The 25,534-nt window shown below is 43.3% G+C and overlaps 1 protein-coding gene across 1 annotated transcript in view; it reads left to right on the top strand.

Moving 5' to 3' along the window:
• sntg2 (syntrophin, gamma 2) overlaps positions 1-25,534 on the top strand; it is a 226,240-nt gene that overhangs the window by 164,460 nt on the left and 36,246 nt on the right. Inside the window, exons 10-12 of the mRNA XM_052025436.1 lie at positions 11,115-11,244; positions 15,469-15,507; positions 18,437-18,553. Coding sequence (XP_051881396.1) covers positions 11,115-11,244; positions 15,469-15,507; positions 18,437-18,553 — 286 coding nt within the window. The remainder of the gene's footprint in view (positions 1-11,114; positions 11,245-15,468; positions 15,508-18,436; positions 18,554-25,534) is intronic.

Here is a 25,534-nt window from a genome sequence, read left to right as displayed (position 1 = left end):
CCACAACATTCTGATGTTTCGGGCCAAGAGCCTTCATCAGGACAGGACAGGAAGAGAGCGGAAGCCAGAATAAGAAAGTGGGGGGGGAGGGGAGGAGCACACGCAGACAGGGGATAGGTGAGTTCAGGTGACAGGCGAATCCAGGTAGAGGGGGAAGGTAGGTGGGTGGGGGAGGGGGAGAAGATGTACTAAGCTGAGAGGTGATAGGTAGAAGAGGCAAAGGGCTGAAGAAGAAGGAACCCAGTAGGAGAGGGCAGTGGACCATGGAACAAAGGGTGCAGGAGGGGAGCAGAGGAGATGGGCAGGTCATCAAGGCAGGGGAAGGGAGCCACAGGAATAAAGGAAGACAACAAAATGGCGGGGAAGAAAAAGAAGAGGAGGGGTTACCAGAAGTTAGAGAAATTGATGTTGAGGCCTTCAGGTTGGAGACTGCCAAAGCGGAATATGTGGTGTTGTTCCTCGTAGGACAGGCACATCACCACCTGCAGATTCCCCTCCAATTCATCCCATCTTGAACTGGAATTTCATTTATGTCCCACCATCACTTTTCCAGATCCCGGAAGCCCCAAACAACAGGACTCACCCAAAGTACCGCAGTGGCACAAGACACAGCTCACCACCACCCTCTCAAGGGTAATTTGGGATGGGCAATAAATGCTGTCACCCACATCCCGTAAAATGAATAACAAACAGAAGTAACCTTCTTTGGCAGAGTCATGTTAAGTGTTCAATTGTACCTATATGTACAGATCATTTTTACAGATATACATGCTCCTTTAAAAGCTATATGTTTTTTAAATCAATCATGTGGGGAGTCATGGAGTAGAATTAAAAGTGACGTTCTTTTGCTCCGACTGGATGATGCTGACTGCATGATTATTTTCAACACTGGTGCCCCACAAGGCTGCATCCTCAGCCCGCTACTCTACTCCCTATGCACTCATGACTGCTTGACCAGGTTCTGCTCTAACGCCACCTACAAGTTTGCAGATGATACCACCATTGTAGGTCGTACCTCAAACAGCGATGAGTCGGAATACAGGAAGGAGATAGAGAGCTTAGTGGAATGGTGTCATGACAACAACCTCAATGTTAACAGAACAAAAGAGCTAGTCATTGACTTCAGGAAAGGGGCGGTGTACATGCACCTGTCTACATCAATGATGCTGAGGTCGAGAGGGTTGAGAGCTTCAAGTTCCTGGGAGTGAACATCACCAACAGCCTGTCCTGGTCAAATCACATAGATGCCACAGTCAAGAAAGCTCACCAGCACCTCTACTTCCTCAGGAGGCTAAAGAAATTCAGTTTGTCCCCTTTGACTCTCACCAACTTTTACTGATGCACCATAGAAAGCATCCTATCTGGATGTATCATGGCTTGGTATGGCAACTGCTCTGCCCAGGACCACAAGAAATTGCAGAGAGTTGTGGACACAGCCTAGCATGTCACAGACACCAGCCTCCCCTCCTTGGACTCTGTCTTTACCTTTTGCTGTCTTAGTGAAGCAGCCAGCATAATCAAAGACCCCACCCGCCTTCTTCTCTCCTCTTCTATCGGGTAGAAGATACCAGAGCCTGAGGGCACGTACCACCAGACTTAAGGACAGCTTCTACTCCACTGTGATAAGACTATTGAACGGTTCCCTTATACAATGAGATGGACTATGAGCTCACGACCTTGTTGTGACCTTGCACCTTATTGCACTGCACTTTCACTGTAGCTGTGACACTTTGTACTGTTATTGTTTTGGACTCTGTACTAACTCAATGTAACTGCACTGTGTAATGAATTGACCTGTACAATCAGTATGCAAGACAGGTTTTTCACTGTACCTCCGTACAATTGACAATAATAAACCAAGACCAATAGTAGTGAGAAGTAAGTCATGTTAATGTTGGCTGGAATATGATTGAGTGAGGCAGTTGGAAGTCTGTGAAACGTTTCTGTTTACAACCAAAATCAAGGAAGAATATTGCAGAACTAATCATATTTGCGCAGAATTTGATGCCAGCAGTGAAGCAACAGATCTAGCTGCTGACCTTGAAAACTCCTCAAAACCCGAAGCGTCAACTTGCACTTTTTGCCTCCATGGATGCTGCTTGACCTGTTGAGTTCTTCCAGTATTCTCTTTTTTAACTTTATCCTTTCCTGACCTCTGTTGCTGCTGGGAGTGAGTTTAAAGTTCATTGCTGACGGCCACCAGCAGTGATATTAGTAAGCTGGCCAAGCAGCTACTTCGATTGAAGCATTACCAGAGGCAGCAAACCAAGAAGGAAATGGTACAGTAGTTAATTCAAAAATTTACAGGTACATATTTGAAGATATGATTATTGAGCTTCTACAGCAATCATTTAAATGTTTTAAAACCTGCATATTTGAGGAAATCCACATCCATAAAATTAACTTCTAGAGCCAGAGAAGTGTGCTGGTTTGGAAACTATGTCATAGATCACAAAAATACCTCAGACCTCATGCACAAGGTAGAAAACTTGCCAGAATATTTCACAGAGACCAGTTTGTGTATAGCTAAGTTCAAGTGAATTCAAATGATTCTGCTGGGTTGTGGCGGAGAAGGCTATAAAGAGGGCTTCAACAGAAGAGGACTGAATCACTCACACCAACTTCAAGATCTCCACATTAGATTACATGGGTGGAAATTCCAATATTGCTGTCAGTTTCATGGGGTAATGATGATATACAATGACAGCTTTGCTGTCACTAGAGCCATAAAGTCCAGACCCAGATATTAAACCAATGTACCAAAACTGTCCAGCCTACTGAATTGTAATCCAGAAATGAACGTGGTCTGAATACACAGATATAAGACTGCTCTTACCTTTCTGCACAGATATTTATCCATCTCAATCACAAGCAAGTCAATTTACAAATCATTTGTCGCTTTTGTTGGGATTCTGCTACCATGATCCTTATTTTCTGCAGTTTTCATGTCTTGCTTGGATATTCATGGACTCATTCCTTCTGTTTCTGTTGGCATATTCAGGCTGAAAAAATCGTGCTATTCTTAAGAACAGGAAGATGAAGCTTCTGAACACATATCTGCTTAGATCTCTGACAGCTGTTTTTCCCACACTTTCCTTTCCCTGAACAGCTATTGATGTGGAGGCACTGCACCCAAGTGGACATTGCAGAACAGGAACTCTGAAGGTTTGGGACATGCTCGATTCCATAAAAAGGTCACTTTATTTTTTGTAGTCCCATGACCTCTGTCTCTTAAAATCGTAGTGGTGATCAGCCCTCAGGAATATCAACAATTGTACCTTTGTAGTGACTCACCGTCCGAACAAGCGAACCGGCTCGGTTGTTGGGTCGCGCGTCGTCGGAGCGGCGAGGCCCAAGATGGCGCTGGGCCTTCGTCTTCCCCGAGCAACAGGGAGAACCCGTGCACGGGAAAAGTTTGATGACGTAGTGCATACATCATTTCCATTTTCGGTGGGCGGGAACTGTTCCTCTTCAAAGGCCCACGCAAGGTGGGAAAATAAATCAGTCTTGTTCTGCAGCTTATCGACTAGTGTCTTACTTTCGCATGGTTCAAACAATGGACGACAAGACAGCAGTGGCGCTCAAGCTGCCCACCTTTTGGATGCTTCAGCCCCGCGTCTGGTTCGACCAGGCCGAAGCACAATTCCAACTTCGGCAGATCACCTCCGACTCCACAAAGTACTACCACATGGTCAGCTCTCTGGACCAGGAGACAGCTGCCCAGGTCGGAGACTTCATCCAGTCTCCTTCAGAGGAAGGCAAGTAGCCGGCTTTCAAAGACCTTATTCAGACCTTCGGCCTCTCCTGTCGTGAGCGCGCCACCCACCTGCTTCATCTCGACAGCCTGAGGGACAGATTCCCATCGGTCTTGATGAACAAGATGCTGACCTTGGCTGAGGGACACAAGCCCTGCCTGATGTTCGAACAGGCCTTCCTCGAACAACTACCCAACGATATTCACCTGCTGTTGGCCGACGCCGATTTCAGCAACCCATGTGAGGTAGCTGCCTGGGCAGATGTCCTGTGGAAGGCCAGACGCAAGAGCGGGTCGTCCGTCAGCCAAATCGCCAGACTGTGGGCCCAACGCCTACCTAAACCAGTCCCAGCAACGGAGCGACCACACCCTGGAAACACAGATGACGACACTGGTGACCAGCTGTGTCTCTACCATCAGAGGTGGGGTGCGGAGGCCCGTCGATGCTGCCCACCCTGCAAGTTTCAGGGAAACGCCAGGGCCAGCCACCGCTGATGGCTACGATGGCTGGTCGCCAACACAGCCTCCTATTCGTTTGGGACAAGCAGTCTGGGCGATGTTTCCTCATTGATACTGGAGCAGAGGTCAGTGTTTTGCCCCCGATCGGCCGTGACACTCGCAGCAGGCAACAGGGTCCCACGCCGCAAACGGCACAACGATACGGATTTTCGGTACCTGTTCAGTTCAATTACAATTCAGCAACAGCTGTTTTACCTGGAACCTTACCCTTGCCGCCATCGCCCAGCCACTCCTGGGAGCTGATTTCCTCGGACCCGCAGCCTGTTAGTCGACCTGTGAGGGAAGCAGCTAGTGCACTCCAGAACTTTCCAAATCTATCCCATGGGAGAAGCCAGCCTACCAGCCCCGCACCTGGACTCCGTTTCCGTCTGGCAACAAGTTCACCAAGCTCCTAGCCGAGTTCCCATCGGCTTTGGCACCTCAGTTGACAAATTTGATGCCCAAACACAGGCCGCGGCATCACATCATTAACACAGGGCCACCCTTCATGCCCGAGCACGACGATTACCTCCAGACAAGCTCTGCCTGGCAAAGGAAGCGTTCCGCCGCATGGAGGAGCTGGGGATCGTTCGCAGGTCAGACAGCCCCTGGGCCTCCCCCCTGCACATGGTCCCCAAAGCCACCAGCGGGTGGAGGCCCTGCGGCGACTACCGCAGGCTGAATGACGCCACCAGCCCAGACCGCTACCCCATCCCTCACATCCAGGACTTCGCCAAGGTGGACCTCGTCCGGGGATACCACCAAATCCCGGTCCACCCTGACGACGTCCCCAAAACTGCGCTTATCATTCCATTCGGCCTCTTCAAATTCCTTCAAATGCCATTCGGCCTTAAGAACGCCACGCAGACTTCCCAGCGGCGGATGGACGCAGTAGGCCGTGACCTGGACTTGGTGTTCATTTACTTAGATGACATACTAATCGCCAGCTGTGACTGCCAAGAACACCTTTCCCGCCTCCGCCAACTGTACTCCCATCTCCGTGATTTCGGCCTCACTATCAACCTGGCCAAGTGCCAATTCGGATTCGACTCTATGGATTTCCTCGGCCACAGAATCACTAGCGAAGGAGCAACACCCTACCAGCCAAGGTAGACACTATCTGCCACTTTGCCCATCCCAACACGGTGCTAGGCCTGCAGGAATTCCTGGGGATGGTCAACTTTTACCATCGGTTCATCCCTGCAGCAGCCCGTATCATGTGCCCTTTGTTCTCGCTGATGTCTGGCAAGGGCAAGGACATTGCCTGGAACGACGAGGCCACGGCTTCCTTCGTTAAGGCCAAGGACACCCTGGCAGATGCCGCGATGCTGGTACACCCTAGGACAGACGTCCCAACCACCCTCACGGTGGACGCATCCAACACCGTGGTTGGTAGGGTACTGGAACAACTAATCGAAGGCCGTTGGCAACCCTTGGCGTTTTTCAGCAGGCACCTTAGACCACCCAAACTGAAATACAGCACTTTTGATCAGGAACTTCTAGCACTGTACCTGGCAGTCCAGCATTTCCAGTACTTTTTAGAAGGCAGGCCTTTCACCGCTTTCACTGACCATAAGCCTTTGTCCTTTGCCTTCTCCAAGGTCTCTGATCCCTGGTCAGCTCGTCAGCAGCGACATTTGTCCTACATTTCCGAATTCACAACGGATATCCAACATGTCTCCGGAAAGGACAATGTCATTGCTGACATGCTTTCCAGACCTACCATCCACAACCTGTCTCTGGGTGTAGACCACGCGGCCCTGGCTGATGCACAACAAACCGACAACAAGCTGCCCAGCTACAGAACCGCAGTCTCGGGCCTGCAGCTCCAAGATTTCTTAGTCAGTCCAGGTCAGCAGACCCTCCTGTGCGACATCGCAACAGGTCGGCCCCACCCTATAGTTCCTGCAGCCTGGCGGAAACGCGTTTTCGACTCGGTACACGAGTTGACGTACTCGTCCATCAGATCAACTGTCCGACTGGTCGCCAGCAAGTTCGTCTGGCATGACCTGCGCAAACAGGTCAGTGAGTGGGCCAGGACTTGTCTGCACAGCCAAACATCAAAAATCCAATGACACACCGAGGTCCCGCCACAGCAGTTCAAGCCTACCCATAAAAGGTTCAACCACATCCACATCGACCTCGTTGGTCCTCTGCCAGTTTCAAGAGGAGCCCGGTACCTCCTTACCATCGTGGACTGGTTCATGAGGTGGCCAGAGGCAACCCCTCTCTCACGACTGATTCCTGCACCCGGGCATTTCTCACAACTTGGATCTCGTGTTTTGGTGTTCCGGCCCACATCAGTTCAGACAGGGGCACCCAGTTTACCTCCAGCCTCTGGTCTGCATTAGCGAACATGCTAGGGATGCAGCTGCACACCACCACGGCCTACCACCCTCAATCAAACGGGTTGGTGGAACGTTTCCACCGCCATCTGAAATCAGCCTTGATGGCCCGCCTGAAAGGTCCTCACTGGGTCAACGAACTGCCTTGGGTCCTGCTCGGCATACGCACTGCCCCCAAGGAAGATCTCCATGCTTCATCAGCTGAACTTGTGTACGGTGCGCCCCTAGTCATCCCAGGGGATTTCATACTCGCACTTTGGAGCCAAGAGGAACAACCCACAGCAGTCCTGGAAAGACCACGCAAGAGGCTCGGCAGCCAGGCACTGATTCCCACTTCGCGGCATGGTCAAGCCCCATTCTGTGAGCCCAAGGAACTACGAGACTGTAAGCTTGCTTCCATTCGCAGGGGCACGCCCTGGGTACCGTTGCAACGACCATACGAGGGGCCATTCAGGGTCATCAGGAATAATGGGTCCACCTTTATTTTGGACATTGGGGGCAAGGAAGATGTTTTCACGATGGACCACCTCAAACTGGCCCATCTAGATCTACAACAACCGGTCGAGGTTCCAACACTGCGACGCAGAGGCCGACCTCCTAAGCAATGGCTAGCACAGCCCGCAAACCTTGGGGACCGTATCGCTGGTTCTGGGGGGGGCGTTGTGTAGCAACTCACCATCCAAACAAGCGAACTGGCTCGGCGGTCGGGTCATGCATCGTCGGAGCGGCAAGGTCCAAGATGGCTCTGGGCCTTCGTCTTCCCCGAGCGACGGGGAGAACCCGCATGCAGGAAAAGTTCGATGACGTAGCACATACGTCATTTCCGTTTTCGGTGGGCCAGAACCGTTCCTCTTAAAAGGCCCACGCAAGGCGGGAAATAAATCAGTTTTTGTTCTGCAGCTCATCGACTAGTGTTTTACTTTCGCATCGCGATAGCAGCCGCTACACCTTATTGTCTACCTGCAATGCACTTCCCTGTAGCTGTGACACTTCACTCTGTATTCTGTTATTGTTTTTACCCTGTACTACCTCACTGCACTGTGTAATGAATCCATCTGTACAAACGGTATGCAAGACAAGTTTTTCACTGTACCTCAGTACAAGTGAAAATAATATACCAATGTCAATGTTACCATTATCCTATCTTGGAATTATATTACTATTCCTTCATTGTTGCAGAGTCAGAATCCTAAATGTCACACCCAACAGTACTGTAGAAGCAACTTCAACATAAGCAGTTCAGCAGTCCCAGCGTAGTGTCTCCACAACCTTCAAGAACAACTGAGGATGAAAATTAAATGTCCTTGCCAGCGGCACTCACAACTTGTGAATGGAAGAATGATTGGAGGTGTATATGAATAAATAAATAATGTTCCTTTATAATAAATGCACATGTTCCAAGCCCTGAAATTCTCAGCAACACATTGAACCTTCTTGTAATAATGCAAATCATTCAAATTTGTCACACTTCTATTCGTTTTATGGAGACACAAAATGAAACCACATAGAAGATTGAGCTGAAATAATAGAATGCTCAAAATGCATCATAACACTGTCCAGAATGTACATTTGCAGCAAAAACAACTGAAAAGAGATTGCATTTAGCTCATTAAGATTTGATGGACTTATGATAGTTTGGATTCTGTTTGTAATTCTGACTTGTTCACATTCCTTATTTCAGAAGCATGAATTTTGGCACCTGAAAGAGTTTTCAGTTTTTTATTCTGGCCTTTAATCAACACCACAAGATTGCATTACTACAGTGTCTTATCCATCCAGGAGTATTTAAGGTGTCCTCATTTAGTCCTGCTTAGTAGTGTCATCCTTGCTGCTGGGCTTCATGTAATCTCACCTGATCTTTCAGTCAAAGGGATGGTTGGATGCTCCCTCTGCCTGTTCAGCAGAATAAAATGTCCAGTTCTTCAAAGAGATAAGATAAGGTAAAAGATATCTTTATTAGTCACATGTTTATCAAAACACACAGTGAAATACATCTTTTGCATAGAGTGTTCTGGGGGCAGCCTGCAAGTGTCACCACGCTTCCGGTGCCAACATAGCATGCCCACAACTTCCTAACCCGTACGTCTTTGGAATGTTGGGGGAAACCGGAGCACCCGGAGGAAACTCACGCAGACGCAGGGAGAATGTACAATTCTCCCTGCGTCTGCGTGAGTTACAGACAGCGGCTGGAATTGAACCTGGGTCGCTGGCGCTGTAGTAGCATTACGCTAACTGAGTTCTCCCAGCTCCATTTGTTTTTCAACCAATAGTATTTAAACAGATATGATGGGGTTGAAGAGGTGGGAGACGGAGGTGGGGAGGGTGAGATAGTGTGCAAATTGACTGCTGCATGAACAACTGCAATTCAAATTCTTTTTTGGCTTTGAGGATCATTGGGAATCTCTTGAGCACATGAAAGACATAGCATAAAAATAAAAATGCTAATTCTTTCTTACCATTTTCTCATTCTCCACAAGTACTAACCATGATGTTGGAGTATTGAGCACTGTTTTACAAAGAAGTACAGGATTGCTTTTCTTTAATTTTTTGTTTCAAATTGTATTAGGTCTGAGTCAATCCTTAACTCTGCCCATTATTTTTTTGCTTGTATTCCATTGTTTCTTTCTGAGAAGCGTATGCAAAATCTAATCTATTAATTTGCTCATGTATAATGAACCTTAGGACTTATTCTTCCATTTTTGTGTATGTTGCTGATATTATGACTTATTGGGTAAGTAAACTCTGCACTGTGACTGTTCTTCTCCAAAACTGACAGCAGTACCGTCAATATCAATAGTTAAGGTAATACAACAGGCCTTAAATAGGAATAAGGTGAAGGGGTCAGAGGACAAAAAACATCCAGGGTTTTCTTCTAAATCTTCTAATAATGATGTTGGGGCAACTGACAAGGTAGAACATGAGTAATACACAGAAAATGCTGGAAGAACTCAGCAGGTCAGGCAGCATCTATGGAGGAAAATAAATAGTCTATGTTTTGGGCCAATACCCTTCATCAGGACTGGAAGAGAAGAGGGAAGAAGTTGGGGAGAGGCGGAGGAGTGCACGCAGGCAGGGGATAGATGAGTTCAGATGATGGGCGAGTCCAGGTGAGAGGTGGAAGGTCAGTGGGTGGGGGAGAGGGGGAAGATGTAATAAGCTGAGAGGTGATAAGTAGAAGAGGCAAAGGGCTGAAGAAGAAGGAACCCAGTAGGAGAGGACAGTGGACCATGGAATAAAGGATGGAGGAGGGGAGGAGAGGAGATGGGCAGGTCATCAAGCCGGGGGAAGGGAGCCACAGGAATAATGGAAGACAACGGAGTGAGGGGGAAGAAAAAGAAGGGGTGTGGTTACTGGAAGCTGGAGAAATCGATGTTGAGGCCATCAGGTTGGAGACTCCCCAGGTGGATAGACATGTCGGTATGGGAGTGGGACGTGGAATTGAAGTGGGTGGCCACCGGGAGGTCCTGGCTGTTGCGGCGGACGGAGCGAAGGTGCCTGACAAAGCGGTCACCCAATCTGCGTCGGGTCTCACCGATGTACAGGAGGCCACACTGGGAGCACCAGATGCAATAAACGACACCCTCGGACTCACAGGTGAAGTGTCGGAAGAATAACACCTCATATTCTGACTTGGGAGTCTCCAACTTGATGGCCTCAGCATCGATTTCTCTAACTTCCGGTAACCCCACCCCTTCTTTTTCTTTCCCCCAACTCCTTTGTCTTCCATTATTCCTGTGGCTCCCTTCCCCTGCCTTGATGACCTGCCCATCTCCTCTCCTCCCCTCATCCATCCTTTATTCCATGGTCCACTGCCCTCTCCTACTGGATTCCTTCTTCTTCAGCCCTTTGGCTCTTCTACCTATCACCTCTCAGCTTATTGCATCTTTCTCTTTCCCCCGTCCCCCACTCACAACCTTCCCCCTCTCACCTGGACTCGCCCATCACCTGCACTCACCTATCACCTGCTTGCGTGTGCTCCTCCCCCTCCCCCCACCTTCTCATTCTGGCTTCTGCCCTCTTCGTTTCCAGTCCTGATGAAGGGTCTCGGCCTGAAACGCCGACTGTTTATTTCCCTCCATAGATGCTGAGTTCCTCCAGCACTTTTTGTGTATTGCTCCAGATACCAGCATCTGCAGAATTTCTTGTGCCTCTGTAGAACTTGAGTAAAATACAGCTGGAAAATGTGAAGTTAAACCAGAAAATGCTGGAATTATCCCTTAACTAGTACCTTAACTGTTATTTGGCCGTTTGCTTGTTGTTGTAAGCAAACTGAGTTTCCTACATTGATATGTATTTTATAGTCTATAAGATATTTTGGGAATTGCCTTGCTGTGGTATTTGGTTTAAACGTAACATTGATATTCTGATTGAGTCTCCAGCTCTTTTGCAAGCATTGTTATGACCTTAGCCTTTAAAGATGCAGGATTCCGGGGAAGAATAAGGTTTCATAAGGTGTTGCCTTACAATTTCAGATTGCTTTGATGAATACCTTAGATATTTCTCTCCTCTTGCTTTAGGCCTAACACTTTTGAGGTTGTTGCACTGGATGGAGTAAGCTCTGGGATCTTCCAATTCTACACTGCCCAAGAGAGTGCTGACTGGCTACGAGCAATATCAACCAACATCAATGACTTGACCCTGCAAAATGTAGGTTTTTAGTAGCAAATAACACATTTTTCTCATTGAAGTAACAATGTGAATTTATGAACCAGATTATAAAATATATTGACGTTCTCCTATCTTTTTGCCTATAATAAGTTCATCTTGAGGCCTTCTAGGTTTAAACTTCCACCAAATCCTTGATGTGTTTTTTAAGAGATTTTGTTGTCTACCAACGATGTTGATTGGACTGTATCAATCAACAGCATTTAAAGTATAAATCCATTTAAAGACATAGAAATCATAAGTGTTTAAAGCCAGGGACCAAGTCATTAAGCCCATTGTGTCCATACTGATGAAAAATAGATTCAGTTTAGTCCCACTTCCCAGTCCTTGATCCATGCATTTTATGGCTCCTCAAATGCTCATCCAGTTGTATTATTAGTGGGAGTTTCTGCTGCCTCTCGCCTCTCCGGCTGCAAGTTCCAAGCCCCTGCAATTTGTAGAATAAAATAATTTCTGAACCTTCTACCATTTAACTTAAACTATGGCCCCCTAGTTACCAGCTCTACTCTGAAAGAAAATAGATCTTCTGTTTACTCTGTCTAGTCCTTTTGTGCACTTGCTTTAAATGTCCCCTCAGTCTCCTTTGTTTCAGAGAAAACAACCTTAGCCTGGAGATTCTCCCCTAATAACTACACTTCTCCAGCCCAGGCAACATCCTCAGAAATTTTCTCTGCACCCCATTAGTTCTAATGTATTCTTCTTGTAGTTTGCTGTCTAGAACTGTACTCTAGCTGTCATTTAACACAGATGTTATAGAGTGCTTGCATGTCCCCCTTAGTCTTGCATTTCACATTTCAGTTAATAAAGCCAAGTATCTCATGTGCCTTCTTAATTACTTTACCTGCCCTGCCATTTCAGGGATTGGGAAACATGCAATGTAAGTTTACAATGTTCCATTACACTTAGTATCCTTGTATTCCTTTGCCTTGTTTGCTCTCTCCAAAAACATATTTCTGGACTTAATTACATTTAGAATTTTTGTGTCCACCTAAGCAGTCCATCTCATAGGATCATAGAGTCAAAGTCAAAGTCAAAGTTGAGTTTATTGTCATCTGCACAAGTACATGTGTGCACAGGTGCAATGAAAAGCTTACTTGCAGCAGCATCACAGGCATATGGCATTATATAAGCAGCATTCACAAGAAAAACATAAATTATACATAAATTATACATAATTTTTACAAGAAAGAACACAATTAGAACAAAAATAAACAAAGTCCATTTTAGTGCAAAGTGATCAAAGTGGTCATAGTGTTGCTCAACTATAATGATTAGAGTTTGCCAGTTGGTTCAAGAACCAAATGATTGAAGGGAAGTAGCTGTTCTTGAACCTGGTGGTGTGGGACTTCAGGCTTTTGCACCTCCAACCTGCTGGTAGCTGCAAAAAGATGGCATGGGCCAGATGGTGGGGATCTTTGATGATGGATGTTGCCTTCTTGAGGCAGTCCCTCCTGTGGACACTAGTCCTGTAGAGTCAGAGTGAGCTACAGTGCAGAAACAGGCACATTGACCTACTCTCCATGCCAACTATCAAGCATCCATATTTGCTCTCCCTGAAGCCGAGAACTTCCTTCCTCACTGTCAACTGCAGTGCCACTTTCATATCATCAGCAAGGTCCTTGATTGTGGCCCCAACTTTCAAGTCATACATCTCCTGCACAAAAACAAGTACTGAGTACTGTGGAATCTCATTTTATACAGCTCTCCAGTTGCTGAGTTCCTGGCCATGATTAACCTTTGCTTTTTGACACCGAGTAAATTTTTAATCCAACTTTCAGCTTTCTCTGGGATCACCCTGATTTTTACCTTCTTGATTAATCTGCTAATTGGGAATTAAGACAAATGCATTGATAAAATCCATGTATGCCACATCAAATGCTTTTTACTCATCAACACTCTTGTTATCTCAGAAAAATGTGTCTTCCAAATAAAAACAAAATCAATTAATGACACATTGCTCCAAAAACAACTTTGGTCACTGAAAATTAGAGAATAAATATTTTTCTGAAAAGTGATGCATGCCTGAAATAGCATTGTACAAGCTTTTTGGAGAAGCCATTTGAAAATAATAAATGGAAAAATTATACAACTTTGCCACCCTTTGTAGCATCCAATGCTCAACGATTTCTCTTTTCACCTGTTTATGGTCTGCCTTTTACAAAACCTATTAGTTTGCAAGATCATACATTTGCGCTTTGCTTTCTCTTCATTTTCTTGCAATTTTATTTAACTTCCTTGGACTTGATAATTTTTTTTGCCAAAAAGAATATTATCAGAATATTTTGAGTAAGAATAATAATAATATTTTGAGCCGGCTTCACCATTCCTTCATCACAAGTCATATAATCTCTGTGTCCGATAATCCATCAACTTTTATTTTGAACATATATAATGATTGAGTATCCACAGCATTCAGGTGGAAAATTCCAAAGGTTTGCAACTAGAGTCAGAGAGTCAAAGAGTTATACAGTATGGAAACAGCCCATGCCAATCAAGTTACCTATCTGAGCTAGTCCCATTTGCCTGCGTTTGGCCCATATCCCTCTAAACTTTTCCTGTGTATTTCCCTGTCTAAATATCTTTTCAACATTGTAATTGTACCCACCTCTACCACTTCATCTGACAGCTCATTCCACATACCCATCACCTTCTGAGTAAAAAACTTGCCCCTCAGGTCCCCATTAAATTTTTCCTCTCTCACCCTAGTTTTAGACTCCCTGACCTAAAAAAGTCAACCTTTTAAATTTTTTTTTTAATTTTATCTACAGCGTGGTAACAGGCCCTTCCAGCCCAACGAGTCTGCGCCGCCCATTTTAAACCCCAAATTAACCTACCTGTACGTCTTTGCAATGTGGGTGGAAACTGGAGCACCCGGAGGAAACCCACACAGACACAGGAGAACGTACAAACTCCTTACAGACAGCGACGGGACTCGAACCCCGATCGCTGACTCTGTAATAGCATCGCGCTAACCGCTACACTACCGTGCCGCCCATCCAGAGACTATTTCTCCACACTGGAAAGAACAACAAACAATCTCTCAGCAACTGTCTTATCAATCCCTTCCAGAATCCTATATAATTCCATGAGATTCCCCTCATTCTGAACTCCACTGAGAATAAGCCAATCCTACTCTATCTCTCCTCAAAGTTATCCTTGGATTTAGCCTTGTGCATCAAACCTGCAAAACCTTTAAGGCAAGTTAACCTTTCTTTAGATATGGAGATCAAAACTGCACACAGCACTCTAGCTGTGGTCTCACCAAAGCTCTGGATAATAGGAGTAAGATTTCCTTCCTATTCCACTCCAACCCCTTAATATTGAAAGCCAAGACTGTATTTGCATTCCTAATAACTTGATGTAACTGAATATTAACCTCCTGCATCTTGTGGAAGATCCCAAATAAAAACAACAAATGCTTAAATACCAAGAGTAACTAGGTTATTGTCATTTAAAAATATTTTTATTTATTTTTCCTACCAAGGGATTCCTAGTGATAAGTTTTGCATTTAAAACAAAAAGCCTGAGGTAGTCAGAGCAACCAGACCCAATCTTGCTAAAAATAAATAAAAGTAAATATGTGGATTGAAAGCAAAATATTATTGTGGGAATTGTTACTGCACTAATGCTTAATGTGCTCTTGATCACATTCCTGCTTGTATATCGGCCATGGTTAGTGTTCTCAGAGTCTGATAGTCAGGGTTTCCTGCCCCATTCTAGCAACTTTAACATAAAATATCAGATGTGTCTTGCATTGTTGCAATACTGTCTCTCAGCTGAGGAGCTAATCCAAGGCCCTGTCTGTGTTCTCAGGGACAAGGAGAGCGGGGAAGCTATCCAGTGGTCCTGGCCCATTTTCAAAATCTCTTAAATCACTGAACAGGTTACCGGGTCATTCCCACATGGTTTGAGTGGTCCTGCTGTATGCAAAGTGGCTTCTGTGTTTCCTATATGTCAACAGTCCTTAACTGATTGCACAGTATATTGGAACAATCTGAGGCATGAAACGCACTTGGTCAATTTAATTTAGATTGAGTTTTAAAATAATGAATAACAATATATTAAGTATTTCCACCGGAATGATTACAATGGCAATTTCAAGGCTTAAAAATTCATCAAGAACAAAAATTTCAAAGTATAGAGAATTAAGACTGAAGAAGTAAGAATGGACAAGTACTCTTAATGATACTTTTTTTAATTGTACAGATGAAAATGGCGAATAAATGCTGTTCCCCAAATGACCAGGTAGGATCTCTTTTTGTGTAAAGATTATGTATCAATAAAAATTGTCTTTTCAAGCATGAGACAGAGAAAGAATCAATAATGCAGGTAAAAACATAAGTATCAAAGAGAAAGTTGCTGAACTACTTCTGTTCACTCCCAAAAAGTAGGCAATTGCCTTGTCCAGGGTTAATTGTCAAATGGTACATTCTGCCCTGGCTTCCATTTTTGAATCTCACAGTCTCACAAACTTTAATCAAGTATGACCTCCTCATCATTCTACTTTGACCAGCTTCACTCCACAGGTATCTTTATATGAGGTTCTTTCTGATTGCCCATGCTTGCTATCCCATAATGCAGTTTTTTAGATATATATTTAATCAATCAACATGGTATTCACAGCAACACACAAAATTCTACCTTTATAAAGCCAATGGAAGTGTTTTCCTATCTAAGCTCTTCCTTTGATATGTTGATTTTGTACGTGCATCCTTTATTGTTGTTACTAGAGTTGAAGTCAAATACTAAAACAGAAAGCTGGAAGAACTCAATGGGTCCGGTAGCATCTGCAGACACAAAAGGTGTAAGTCGATGTTTCAGATCAAGGCCCTGTGTCAGGACTGAGAGGGAAGAGGAAAGATTGTCAGTATATATCAGTATGAGGGAGGGTGTGACAGAAGCTGATAAATGATAGTTGGAACCAGATGGTGGAGATGACTGGCAGATGGAACCAGGTGGAGGAGGCGGAGGGGGAGGGCCACCATCTCCATGCCGACCTTTTTGCCCATCTCTCCAATTTGCCCTCATTAGAACCATGTCCCTCTGTGCCTTGCCAATTAACTATCTGTCTAAATGCCTCTTCAACAGAGAAGATGAATCATATTCCACTGCATCCTCTGGCAGCACATTCCAGATATCAAAGACTCGCTGTGTAAAAACTTACCCCTCATATCCCCTTTAAAACTCCTTTTGCTTACTTTAAAATCATGCCCTCTTGATTTTGATACCCCTACCACAGGGAAAAAAATATCGACTACCCACCCTATCCATGCCTCTCAAAATTTTATATACATCTATCAGCTCATCCCTCAGCCTCCTTCACTCCATGGAAAACAAGCTCAGTCTATCCAATCCTTCCCCATTACTAAAAGCATCCATTCCAGGCAACATCTTGATGAATCTCCTTTGCACTCTCTCCAGCGCAATCAAAGCAACGTCAGGTTCCTGATGATAATGGCAATGAACCATCCCTGAGTGATTACATTATGAATAGTGAATAAAACTATTTAAGCACTAAGGAAACCATGACTTGCATTTTAAGGACCAACCAATCTGCACCAAAACCTATAGTGTTATCTCTGGCTGTTGATAGATTACAAGCATAATAAAAGGAGCAGCCTGGTTAGAGATTCTTCATTCAAATAAAATTGCTACCATTTTTATGAAATAATGAAAACCTTCCAAGATTAGTATTTTCATTCAACAATGGTGATCAACATTTTGACGAAAAGTAGTCATTTAGACTTACCGCCTTCAGGGGTACAACTGATACTCTTTCAAAGATAAACATTTCCACTTAAAGAGGAAGCAAAAACTGAATAATATCTGCAGCTATAAACTTCAGCCTGCAGTGCTTGATGGAGGTAAAATGGAATTGGAATTGGTTTGTTATTGTTACATGTACCAAGGTACAGTGAAAAACTTGTCTTGCATACTGTTCATATAGATCAATTCATTACACAGTGCATCAAGGTAGTACAAGGTAAAACAATAACAGAATGCAGAATAAAGTGTAACAGCTGCAGAGAAAGTGCAGTGCAGGTGGACAATAAGGTGCAAAGTCATAATGAGGTGGATTGTGAGGTCAAGAGTCTATCTTATCGTACTTGGGAACCATTCAATAGTCTTACAACAGCAGGGTAGAAGCTGTCCTTGAGCCTGGACGTGCATGCTTTTGGGCTTTTGTATCTTCTGCCAGATGGGAGAGGGGAGAAGAGAGAATGTCTGGGTTGGGTGGGGTCTTTGATCATGCCGGCTGCTTTACTGATGCAGAGAGAAGTATAGACAGAATCCATGGAGGAGAGGCTGGTTTCCATGATATGCTGAGCTGTGTCCACAACTCTCTGCAGTTTCCTGTGGTCATGAGCAGAGCAGTTGCCACACCAAGCTGTGATGAATCTAGATAAAATGCTTTGTATGGTGCAGCTATAAAAATTGGTGAGGGTCGATGGGGACATGCCAAATTTCTTTAGACTCCTGAGGAAGTAGAGGCGTTGGTGAGCTTTCTTGGCCATGATGTCTATGTGGTTGGATCAGGGCAGGCTATTGGCGATGTTCACTCCTAGGAACTTGAGGCTGTCAACCCTTTCGACCTGAGCACTGTTGATGTAGACAGGAGCATGTGCACCTCCCCCTTTCCTGAAGTCAATGACCCGCTCGGCATTAATCAATTTCTATGCTTCAGTTTCTGCATTCACACCTTAAAGCAGCGAGAGATCAAAAGCCAATCTCAAGTCGTATTTTGTTGTTGCTGTAGGTTTTGGATCAAAGCTTTTTAGATATCCTGAAGTTTCTGCTGTTGAGTTCTGGGTGGCGAGAAAGCAGAAAGTTTACAAGTAGGTGACATTGGATCTGAATAAGCTGGATACCCCTATATTTTAGGCAGCCAACCCTGATGAATATTTTACACTTGCCTGGCCTGTCCTGGTTTCTTCTATGTGCCAACAGAGGCTGTAATTCCGAATTGAAATTAAATCCCCATAATTCCACTCAGAACAGTTTTAAGAGCAGAAAATCCTCTGCAGCATTTCCTGGCTGTTTAGATATTATGCTTGGAACAGAGTCCTTGAAATTTCATTATAAAATTAATGGCTTTGTATGCAGGAATCATTAAAAAAACAGTGTTTTGATTTTGAGGATTGATTTTTCAATTTTCTAAGGTTTTCCTCTGCAGATAATTCACATGGGGTGGGTGAGTGAGAGGCTACTGGGATCTGATTCCAATCAGCTTTACAAGTGCAAGTTTCTGGGACTGAAAGGCTCATCGCTTCACATTTTCAATACTCCACCGGTAAGAGTCAATAGCTCTTTCATAATGTATCAACTGTTATGAAAAAAATTTAATGTATTTGTTCATATTTTACTTTAGGGCTTTCTTTAAATCAAACAACTTAACTTCTATGCATGGTTTTAAATTAAGGCTGATATGTATGGCTAATGTAGTCACATTTCCTATCAAGCTTCCATATGTTCATGGCTTCATTTCCAGATACTTCATAGAAAGTACGGTGCAGTATGCAAGCAATTTGTGAAGCATTGGCGACACATTTTCAATTTTCTTCAGTGAAACAGAATAATAAGGCTTTCAAAAGCAAAATATCTGTGCTCTTGTTCTATTTGATTGCATTGGATGCCAGCTTTGGCCCAGTAAAAGAGCACTCTAATTTCTGACTTAAAAGATTATGCTTCAACGCTGATCACAAAATCCAGATCAAGTTGTCATCAAATGCACTACCATGTTTCTATTGGCAGAATTTGATGCAGTCCATGTTAAGTCGCATTGATAGTCTTTAAACGAAAATTGCTATTTTAAAAGCAAATATAGTATGAAGTTCAAACATATTGTGATGCTTAATTTAGTTCATATTATCATACAAACTTAAAATTCGTAATAACATGCAAAATTCTCCATTGTAAAGTATTTCTACATCTCCCTTATTATCTGAAATTAAAAGAAATGACAGACTACAAAACTGGAGTGGGGAATTTCCATTTGGCAAAGGGTTCAAGAGCAGTGTTGTGGTTGGGGCTTCTTCCTGCCCACCCACCTGGGCCAATTACACCAAATGAAACACATGTGCTACAGAGGACTTTGCTTCTCATCTCCAGGATGCTCTCATCCAGCAAGATTGCCTATATGGATCAGGGGCACGTAGGTCTGGGGCACTGAGTAATGTGAGTAGTGAGCGTGGCCACCAAACCCATTCCAGCAAGATCTGGGCTATTAATACTACTTTTTAATATCTGAGCAAGTCTTAGTGACTCCCACATGAAGGAATTCAGTTCTACTTCATTGTGTTGTTCTGTGGTTCCTGCCTGTGATAATTCTAGGTGAATTAATTCAGATGACATACCTGAAATCAAAAACATAAAGATTAATACCCATTCAATTTCATTTGCCTATATTGAGGAACAGAGTAAGGTTTGTCTGAAGCTTTCCAATTAATTTAGTTCACAAACAGTGGAATTTTCTGATATTACATTCCACACATACTGTGGGGAAGGAAGTGTGTGGAGTTTGTTAATCATTAGTGATCCTACAAATGAGTTTGTTTTAGCTTCTTGGGTGATGATGCTTAAACTTAAAAAACAGAGCAATTAGTTTGATTATCCCACAAACTAATGATGGAAGAGCTTGAATGATATTAGGAAAATTAAATCTAATTGCTCACCAGATCAATACATGTGCCATGAGGGTCAGTCCAAGGCCTGAAGTTGCAAATCAGCCAAAGTATCTCTAACGTAACAATTAAGGGATAATGGGATGTTTTTTTTCTCTAATCACATTTTTTTTAAACTAATTGCTTTCATTTTCTTTAGCTCAGTTTAGGCTTGATTTCATTTAAAGATTATTTTAATTGTTGAATGCAAAATGTATTGACAAAGTTACGTTGTTTTCAGTCTAGTGGTCCTTGAATAAACAAAATCCTAAGATTATCTGACTCTGGAAGTGATTCCAAATCTAAAAGAGAAGTTATAGTTTATTCTTAAAAAAGACATTTTTCTATCTGTTCCAAAATCCACCAACATTACAGCAATGTTATCTTTGCTGATGCCAGTAATTATTGATTGTAAGGTGTTCTGACGTGAGCTGTACTTAATGTTCATCGTCAGATGGATGGTTATGGTTTTCTCTTTCTCAATTCACAGTGCATCTCAGCATCTTCAGAGAAGTTGCTAAGGTGGCAAAAACAGCACATCCTAGCTGTTCTTTTTCAGCAGAACAAAATCATATCTGTTCCTTTCTCTGTCTCCTTCCCTTTATCAAGAGCTTGGAGCCCATTTTCCCATCAAATATCAAGTTATTTGAGAACATTGACAATATTCTATACCTCAAAAATATTTAACTAAGATCATGGAAAATAATTTGCCCCAACTCTGGAACTGCACAGATTTGGTCAAAGTTCCCTATTCCATTTGTGAAGGAAGTGCTTGCTGTCCTTTAGCGGGAAATGAATCTGGTGTCCCCAGGTGCTTCAGAAGAAAAAGCAATTAGCAAGCTGTTTTGTGTGGAATCACTGTCCTTCAGAACTCAGCTGGTGAAAAATACCACATCTGCAACAGAAGAAGAAGCCAGGGAAAAACGTTTTCTTCACAAAAATATTAATTGTAGAATGGAGGCCATATAATCCTGGTCCATTGAAAATGTTCTTCCATTATTTATTAATGTCAAAGTTGAGTTTATTGTCATATGCACAAGTCCATATATGCACAGTTGCACTGAAAAACTTACTTGCAGCAGCATCACAGGCGCATAACATCATATAAGCAGCATAAGCAGCATTCACAAGTAAAAAACATACATTGAACATAAATTATACACAATTTTTACAAGAAAACACCATTAGAACAAAAAAAACAAAGCCCATTTTGGTGCAAAGTGGACACAGTGTTGCTAAACTGAAGTGGTGATTAGGGTTCTGCCAGTTGGTTTAAGAACCGACTGGTTGAAGGGAAGTAGATGTTCTTGAACCTGGTGGTGTGGGACTTCAGGCTTCTGTACCTCCTGCCCGATGGTAACTGCGAGAAGATAGCATAGCCCGGATGGTGGGGATTTTTGATGATAGATATTGCCTTCTTGAGGCAGCGCCTCCTGTAGATACTACTAATGGAGGGGAGGTATGTGCCTGTGATGAATTGGGCAGAGTCCACTACTCTCTGCAGTTTCTTATGTTCGTGCGTATTTGAATTGCCGTACCAGACCATGATGCAACCAGTCAGGATACTTTCAACAGTACATCTGTAGAAGTTTGTTAGAGTGTTCAGTGACAAGCGGAACCTCCTTAACCTCCTAGGAGAGTAAAGACGTTGACACACTTTCCTTATAATTGCATCTATGTGCTGGGCCCTGGACAGGTCATCCAATATGTTAACGCCCGGGAATTTAAAGCTGCTGATTCTCTCCACCGCTGCTCACCCAGTGCAGACTGGCACATGTTCTTCCTCCTTCCCCTTCAGGGGAAGTTAATAATCAGCTCTTTAGTTTTGCTGATGATGAGCGAGAGATTGTTGTTGCACCACCATTCAACCAGGTGTCCTATCTCACTCCGGTACGCTGACTCATCGCCACCTGTGATTCATCCAACAACAGTGGTGTCGTCGGTGAATTTGAAGATGGCATTGGAGCTGTGCTCAGCTACACAGTCATGTATGTAATGAGAGTAGCGCAGGGAGCCAAGCACATAGCTTGAGGTGCACCTGTGTTGATGATCAGCGAGGAGGAGATGTTGTACTGGAGGCAAAGCTGTACTGTGTTACAAAGGAGTGCTGATTGCCACTGTTTATATCTTCATGCAATTAGGTTATTGAAAATTTGACAGGAGGATGGCAGCAAGGGAAAGACATTCAGTTACTTTGATCCTCAAAGCTCCTTAAAGCACTGAAGTTCTAAACAGCTCTTTGGTGAAAGATCAAAGGTGTTGAATTAGCTCAGGTGCTATGGAGTAACACGTTCTTACTTGAAATGAAAGCTTCCTTATATTGTTTTTTTCCCTTGGGTAATTATTTTACTTATATTTGGAGATAATGTATAGCAGTCACCATATAGCAGCTAAACCTGTCCTCTGTATTTCTGTGCTGTTGGTCCCATTACATTTTTAAGGGGTTTTGCTATGTTTCTTTTGTTCTTAGTAACAATGATAAATCCAATAAGTATGCCTCACTCCTCAAGCCAAAGCCTGATCTAATGTGCTAAATATTTGGTCTTGTAGCATTCTGGCATAAAAGAGAAACCTTTTTCTTTGTAGTCCACTGATGGCATGAGAATTCCTGGAATTTTCAACTCTCATTGGATTTTAGACAGCATTATGTTAAACACCCTATCATCAAACCCTTGTACCAGAGATAGAAAGTTGTGGGCTCCTTCCATGGACTGTAGCTTTGAAATCCAGACCAATACCCTTGTGCAATATGATGGAGAGTGTGTCTGTCAGATTTCCATATTTCAATTTTTTCCTTAAGGCATTGAAGAAAGACATTCAGTCCATCATCTATGCCAGTTCAAAGACCAATCCTGTTCCCCCACTTATTACCCAATAGCCCTTTAACAGTGCCCAACCCCGATTCCCTCGTCTATCACTACATTAGGGGTAATTTGCAGTAGATCTTTGGGATGTGGGAGAAAACCAAAGCACCTGGGGGAACTTACAAGGTCATAGGGAGAATGTGCAAACCTCGTCCACCCAGTACCTGAGTTCAGAATCAAACCTAAGTCACTGGAGCTGTGAAACAACTGCACTACCTACAATCTCACTATGTGTAATAATACATTACAGCCAAGCCCTGTTTACTCTCTCCTGGGCACAGAAGTTGGCACAGAGCTTCCTCAAAAAAAAGAGAGATAGGATGTTTCCTGTGCTTAGGTCAATATTTATGCATCAAGCTAAAGAACAAATTACAGTAAAACTCTGATAATCTGGTACCCGTATGTTTGGAAATCCTGATGGTTTGGCATCTGGCTTACTCATTAGGAAACTAGATCCTTCCTATCCACAGGCTTGTGCATTTTGTCAGGGTCTGGAGTGTTTCAGCCTGTGAAACCTACAAGCTGAACTCCACTGAATTTATTTGTCAATCCCTTTCAGCTCACCAGGGCTCAATTTCAAGCTCCCTTTAAACTTTTCCGGTTCACCGAAAAATTTAATGAGAAAATCTGTGGAGAACATACAGACTCCACACAGACAGTACTTGAGGTCAGCACTGAACCCAGGTTACTTGTGTTGTGAGGCAGCAGCTCAACTAGCTGTGCCATGGAGCTTGTTGCAGGAGCTTGCTCAAAGCAAATTGGCCAACACATTTCCGACACTACTACTGTGGCTAAAAATTCTTTGTTCTGAGTTCATGAAAATACTACATTAATGCAAGCCTTGTTTTTTTTCTTTGTGCCTTTGTTTAGTCTATAAGTAATAGAACAGACATTGAAAGTGACAGACAAATAAGCAAGAGAAAAGATAAAAGCTTGCATGATTTGCACAGATTTTTTTCTTGAGGTTTTGTGGTCCATTTGTATGTGGTAATGTGAAGAAGTCATATATACTTCTTGCTGTTAGAATTAAAATAAGCACCTTTGCTCAATGTTTCCCTGTCTTGTAAATGTTATTGTGAATAGAATTTACCAGCATTCTAGTCATATCCAAGCTCCTTAGATACATTAAAATTGATGACAAGGATGGAAAAGTTGGGAAATAAGGAAAAGAAGAATCTGACCTCACCTTTGAAAGCCACAGTTTCATCTCACAGGACCTACAAAAAACTTTGTGGCGACAAATGTGGCAGTAAATGGGCCCTGAAGCCTTAATCTCACATGAGCCCATTTTGTATGAATCCCACAGCTCAAGTTGAAAGAATATGGAGTAGACAAAGGCAGCTGCTTCTGACTGTGACACAGTAACACTTGTTCAAAGCATCACCAACTGATATTCAGAGTAAAATTAAAGAAGACCATTAAATTCCATAAAAAATGGAACAAGCTGTGAGTAAAAGTGTGAACAAGGAGGAATAGAGAGTAACGTGATATCATTTTGACAGGAAAGAAAGAAACCGGTGGCTCAAGGTCAAGCAAGCATCTTTGCAGTGCTTGGATGTGTAACAAGGCATGTGAGTCATACACATCCAACATGGAGAAGATGGAAATGCTTCCCATAGCCATAATATTCTTGAGCTAAAAGACAGTGCTAAAAATGTACAGGCATTGAACGCAGCAGTAAGGGGTGAGAAGAAAGCAAATTTACTAATGGAAGTCAGCTCCAAGGTGTATTGCACATTCATTAACTTATTAGCTCCACATAAAGCTACGGATATCTCATCTGCAGAGGTAGTTTGGAGGCTAGATGAATACTTCAACCTCCAGCTATGTGACATTATAGAGAATCATAAATAACATGCACACAATCAAAAACTGGAGGAAACTGTGGCTGCTTACATTTTCATACTCAAAGACCAAAGAACATAAGATAACTTTGGAGATTTTATAGTTTGTGCACTTTGTGCAGGCTTTGTACATCTTAAGAGATGAAAAAATCCAATCAAAGCTGTTGGTACATAGGACTGCATGTACTGATAGCCAAGAATGCCAAGGAACTCTGTCATGTGCCAGCCATAGATATAACTAAATTCTACAGCTAAAGAACAACTTCCAAATGCTTGGCCCAGAATCAAGGTGCAGAGCAATACCACCTAGTTCACTCTTATGACTATGGAACTGCTTGACTTGACCATGACAACTCATGCATGTTGATTTTTGCCTAAGGAAGAGTGATCAGTTCCGTATGGTCATCGACACAAATGTGGCATGGATTGAAATCAGACATGTGCTTGTATAACAGCTGACTGTACCATTGAAGAGCTGAGCTAGTTCTTTGCTGCACACAGATTATCAGCAGATTTAACGTCCAACAATGCACCACAGTTTACTGCACATTTATTTGAGAGTATTATGCTGTGTTAGGCATTTGTTGATTCCTCCGTATCACCCTGCTTCCAGTGGGTTAGCAGAGAGATCTATACAGGTGATTAAAGAAACCATGAAGAAGCAAGGTTACTCCAGTTTCATGATAGTTGTCAACTGGTAAGTGTCGTGTTTAAGTACCATCCAACTTCCGACTCTGCTGCTGGCTTTACTCTGACACATCTGGAGCTCCGTTGTCAATTTCATGTGTGCTTGAGCTTGATGCAGCTTGACAAATTAAAAAACATTAAAACAAGCACAAATAATATAAAAAAATATAAATTATCTTTCTCTCAGACATACAAACACCACTGGAGACACAAGAGA

Source organism: Pristis pectinata, chromosome 10 (assembly GCF_009764475.1).
Source record: "Pristis pectinata isolate sPriPec2 chromosome 10, sPriPec2.1.pri, whole genome shotgun sequence".
NCBI lineage: Eukaryota > Metazoa > Chordata > Chondrichthyes > Rhinopristiformes > Pristidae > Pristis > Pristis pectinata.
Note: the sequence above shows the minus strand (reverse complement) of the source record. Positions and strands in the feature narration are given on the sequence as shown.